General features: G+C 43.1%; 1 protein-coding gene across 1 annotated transcript in view; it reads right to left on the bottom strand.

The window, feature by feature from the left end:
* LOC311239262 (uncharacterized protein) overlaps positions 1–5,000 on the bottom strand; it is a gene marked incomplete at both ends in the record, with an annotated part of 149,116 nt that overhangs the window by 101,438 nt on the left and 42,678 nt on the right. The window contains 3 exons of the mRNA XM_084327568.1: positions 39–179; positions 539–658; positions 1,252–1,388. Coding sequence (XP_084183694.1) covers positions 39–179; positions 539–658; positions 1,252–1,388 — 398 coding nt within the window. The remainder of the gene's footprint in view (positions 1–38; positions 180–538; positions 659–1,251; positions 1,389–5,000) is intronic.

The following is a 5,000-nucleotide window of genomic DNA, read 5'->3' as shown; positions in this document are numbered from 1 at the left end:
AATAAGTACAATAATACTACAATGTTGCTAACCCTAACCTTAGCCTCTATAGCAGCATCCACCACATCATCTTGGCTCCGCCCATCCGTCAGCACCACAGCAATGCGGTTCCTGGCAGCCTGCGTCCGATTGGACGTTGGGAACATGTGGTCGGTGGCAAACTTTATGGCCCGTCCTGTCTGGAGAGTAGGAAGGAGGGATAGATGAAGGATAGATAGATAGACGGATAGACGGATAGACGGATAGACGGACAGACGGATAGACAGACAGACAGACAGACAGACATACAGACAGACAGACAGACAGACAGACAGACAGACAGACAGACAGACAGACAGAAAGACAGACAGACAGACAGACAGACAGACAGACAGACAGACAGACAGACAGACAGACAGACAGACAGACAGACAGACAGACAGACAGACAGACAGACAGACAGACAGACAGACAGACAGACAGACAGACAGACAGACAGACAGACAGACAGACAGACAGACAGACAGATAGACAGGTAGACAGGTAGATAGATAGATACCTGTGTGCTTCCTCCCAGGTAGCCAATGGCCTCGATGGCTGTTACCAGCTCCTGATTGGTCTGGTGTTTGCCCAATGGGATCTCAAGACGAGGGGTGTCGCTGTATTGGACCACACCCACCTACAGCAGAGGCCATTTCACAATAATAAAGTAGAATAATAGTAGAATAATGATAAATGATGAATAGAATAAAATCAATCTACTGTGTGTATATGCGCAGCGTGCACGTGTGTATGTGTGTTTCTAACCTTTGAGTGTGTGTTTGTGTGCGTGTGTGTTTCTAACCTATGTGTGTGTGTGTGTGTGTGTGTGTGTGTGTGTTTGTATGTGTGTGTGTCTATGCCTGTGTTTCTAACTTGTGTGTGTGTGTGTGTTTCTATCCTGTGTGTGTGTGTGTTTCTAACCTGTGTGTGTGTGTGTGTGTGTGTGTGTGTGTGTGTGTGTGTGTGTGTGTGTGTGTGTGTGTGTGTGTGTGTGTGTGTGTGTGTGTGTGTGTGTGTGTGTGTGTGTGTGTATGTATGTGTGTGTGTGTGTGTGTGTGTGCGCACGCGAGTGCATGTGTGTGCGCACGTGCATGTGTGTGTGTGTGTGTGTGTGTGTGTGTGTGTGTGTGTGTGTGTGTGTGTGTGTGTGTGTGTGTGTGTGTGTGTGTGTGTGTGTGTGTGTGTGTGTGTGTGTGTGTGTGTGTGTGTGTGTGTGTGTGTGTTTGCAACCTGTGTGTGATGGTAGCTGACGTCGAAGCCGCTGGTGATGTTAGCGACCCACCGCTTGGCATGTTGGAAGTCTGACTGACCCAGACTGGAGGAGCCATCAATGATATACACCAGGTCATTAGCTGCAGTACTGCAACCTGGAGGTAGTAATATACACATCACACAATGTACTGCAACCTGTAGGTAGTAATATACACATCACACAATGTACTGCAACCTGTAGGTAGTAATATACACATCACACACTGTACTGCAACCTGTAGGTAGTAATATATTCATCACACAATGTACTGCAACCTGTAGGTAGTAATATATACATCACACAATGTATTGCAACCTGTAGGTAGTAATATACACATCACACACTGTACTGCAACCTGTAGGTAGTAATATATTCATCACACAATGTACTGCAACCTGTAGGTAGTAATATATACATCACACAATGTACTGCAACCTGTAGGTAGTAATAACTGCAACCTGTAGGTAGTAATATACACATCACACAATGTACTGCAACCTGTAGGTAGTAATATATACATTACACAATGTACTGCAACCTGTAGGTAGTAATATATACATTACACAATGTACTGCAACCTGTAGGTAGTAATATATACATCGCACAATGTACTGCAACCTGTAGGTAGTAATAACTGCAACCTGTAGGTAGTAATATATACATTACACAATGTACTGCAACCGGTAGGTAGTAATATACACATCACACAATGTACTGCAACCTGTATGTAGTAATATATACATTACACAATGTACTGCAACCTGTAGGTAGTAATATATACATTACACAATGTACTGCAACCTGTAGGTAGTAATATATACATCGCACAATGTACTGCAACCTGTAGGTAGTAATAACTGCAACCTGTAGGTAGTAATATATACATTACACAATGTACTGCAACCTGTAGGTAGTAATATACACACCACACAATGTACTGCAACCTGTATGTAGTAATATATACATTACACAATGTACTGCAACCTGTAGGTAGTAATATATACATTGCACAATGTACTGCAACCTGTAGGTAGTAATATATACATTACACAATGTACTGCAACCTGTAGGTAGTAATATACACATCACACAATGTACTGCAACCTGTAGGTAGTAATATATACATTACACAATGTACTGCAACCTGTAGGTAGTAATATATACATTACACAATGTACTGCAACCTGTAGGTAGTAATAACTGCAACCTGTAGGTAGTAATATACACATCACACAATGTACTGCAACCTGTAGGTAGTAATATACACATCACACAATGTACTGCAACCTGTAGGTAGTAATATATACATTACACAATGTACTGCAACCTGTAGGTAGTAATATACACATCACACAATGTACTGCAACCTGTAGGTAGTAATATATACATCACACAATGTACTGCAACCTGTAGGTAGTAATATATACATTAAAGCATGCGGGTTAAGTGATCATTATATGATATTCTGTACCCGCAAAAAGCTAAAACTAAAGGCTGGCTGTCACAAAACAGTCACATCTAGAGACCTCAAAACCTACTCTAGCGAGGCCTTTAACCTTGAACTGGAGGGTCTGGACTGGTCAGATGAACTCAATGGTACACTGGTTGAAGAAACTTGGCTTGGCTTCAAAACCAAATTTTCATCAATACTAAACAACATGGCCCCCCTAAGAACCACCAGGGTAAAAAATCGCGCTGAGCCATGGATGCACACTGAAACACTGACCGCTATGAAAGCCAGAGACAAAAAATGCTCTGAGTTTCGTAAAAGTCAGTCAAAGCTTACCAAAAGCACGAGCAGTGAACTCCAAGACCACGTGACTGAACTCAAACTAGAAAGAAACAGACTAAGAAATGACGTAAACTCCATGATCAAAACTGCTAAAAAAAATTTCATCAATGACAAAACCGAGGAAAACAAAAATAAACCACATGAACTTTGGAAATTACTCAACAATCAACTAGGCTGCAGTAAAAAACTCAAAACCAGGTTCTCAAACATAAACATAAAGACGGACAACACGCTCATCACAGACAAGCTGGATGTAGCCAATTACTTAAACACTTTCTTCACAAACATAGCCACAACACTGGTAAACAAACTACCCTCCCACTCAGGGCAGTATGGGGTAGAACACATAGTAGCATACTACAAGAACCTAGGCGTCCACAAAGACGACTTCAAACTGGAAATAGTAACTACAGATGAGGTACTCAAAAAACTGAGCGCCCTCCAACCAAACAAGGCCACTGGCCATGACAACATCCCCTCCAAATTCCTCAGAGACTCAGCAGCAGCCATCACCCCAGTCATCACACACATAATAAACCTCTCCATAAAACAGGGACACGTCCCCAAGGACTTCAAAATTGCGAGAGTAACACCCCTGCACAAAAAGGGCAGCAAATTAGACCCGGGTAACTACCGCCCTGTTTCTATCCTTACATCCATCTCGAAAGTCATGGAAAAAATAGTATACGAACAGATCGAAAAGTACCTCGCGGAAAAAAATCTAATCTACGAATTCCAATCTGGCTTCAGAACATCCCACTCCACTGACACATGCCTTCTCTACTTGAACGACCACATCAAACAAGAGGTGGACACGGGCAAATACTGCGGCATGGTCATGCTGGACCTACAAAAGGCCTTCGACACTGTCAATCACACCATTCTGATTGACAAGCTAAAAGCAATTGGTTTTGATAGTTTATCAGTGAGCTGGATACAATCCTACCTGGAGGGGAGGGAACAGATGGTGGAAGTAAACGGTACCCTATCCCCCCCCCTCACAGTGAGCTGTGGTGTTCCACAAGGAAGCATACTAGGACCGCTACTATTCCTAATTTATGCAAATGACATGTCGTCAGCTTGTGACTGCAACTTGTTCCTGTTTGCGGACGACTCAGCCCTGCTGGTCTCTGACAAGAACAAGTTACAGGTTGAAAAAGCCCTCAGCTCGGAACTAGGCAAAATCTGCATATGGCTCGCCGACAACAAGCTATCATTACACATGGGCAAACAGAGTCCATTCTCTTCGGTTCAAATAACAAACTCAGCAAGACCGACGGCTTCTCGGTTACAGTGGGTGACAATATTATCACAGGAAAGATGAAATTACCTACCTGGGTTCCATCCTAGAGCTAATCTTTCCTGTGACAAAATGGCATCCAATATAATAAAAAAAGTCAACCAACGACGCGTTTCTTGTACCGGATCTCCTCTCTGGTAAACAAGAATACCCTGAAGACTCTAGCAGGAGCACTCATTCAAGGGTACTACGACTATGCTTGCCCTCATGGTACCAAAGCACCTCAAAGGCACTAAAAAACAAATTACAAACATCTCAAAACAAGCTAGTCAGACTACTACTTGACCTGACTCCTAGAACCCACCTCACCCTGCCCACTTTGACACCTAGGATGGCTTAGAGTAGACGACAGAGTACAGCAACTTGCAATGGGCCTGTCTACAAGATACACTAGCGACCAAGGTACCCATGTACATGTCAAAATACTCCCAAAGGTCAGTGAATACCACGATCACAACACCAGAGGGAGCTCCACAAATCATGTAAAACCCAGATTCGGCTCAAACAAGGGCTAAACACGTTTCGCAATTATGCCACATCAATGTGGAACGCCCTGCCTAAAGCTGTAAAGGAATGTGAATCACTACCCACCTTCAAAAACACTCTCAAAAAACACCTACGTGAGACTGCAATTC

Source organism: Notolepis coatsorum (genome assembly GCF_963971535.1).
Source record: "Notolepis coatsorum genome assembly, chromosome: 13".
NCBI lineage: Eukaryota > Metazoa > Chordata > Actinopteri > Aulopiformes > Paralepididae > Notolepis > Notolepis coatsorum.
The sequence above is the reverse complement of the archived record's forward strand: the minus strand, read 5'-3'. Positions and strand labels throughout refer to the sequence as shown.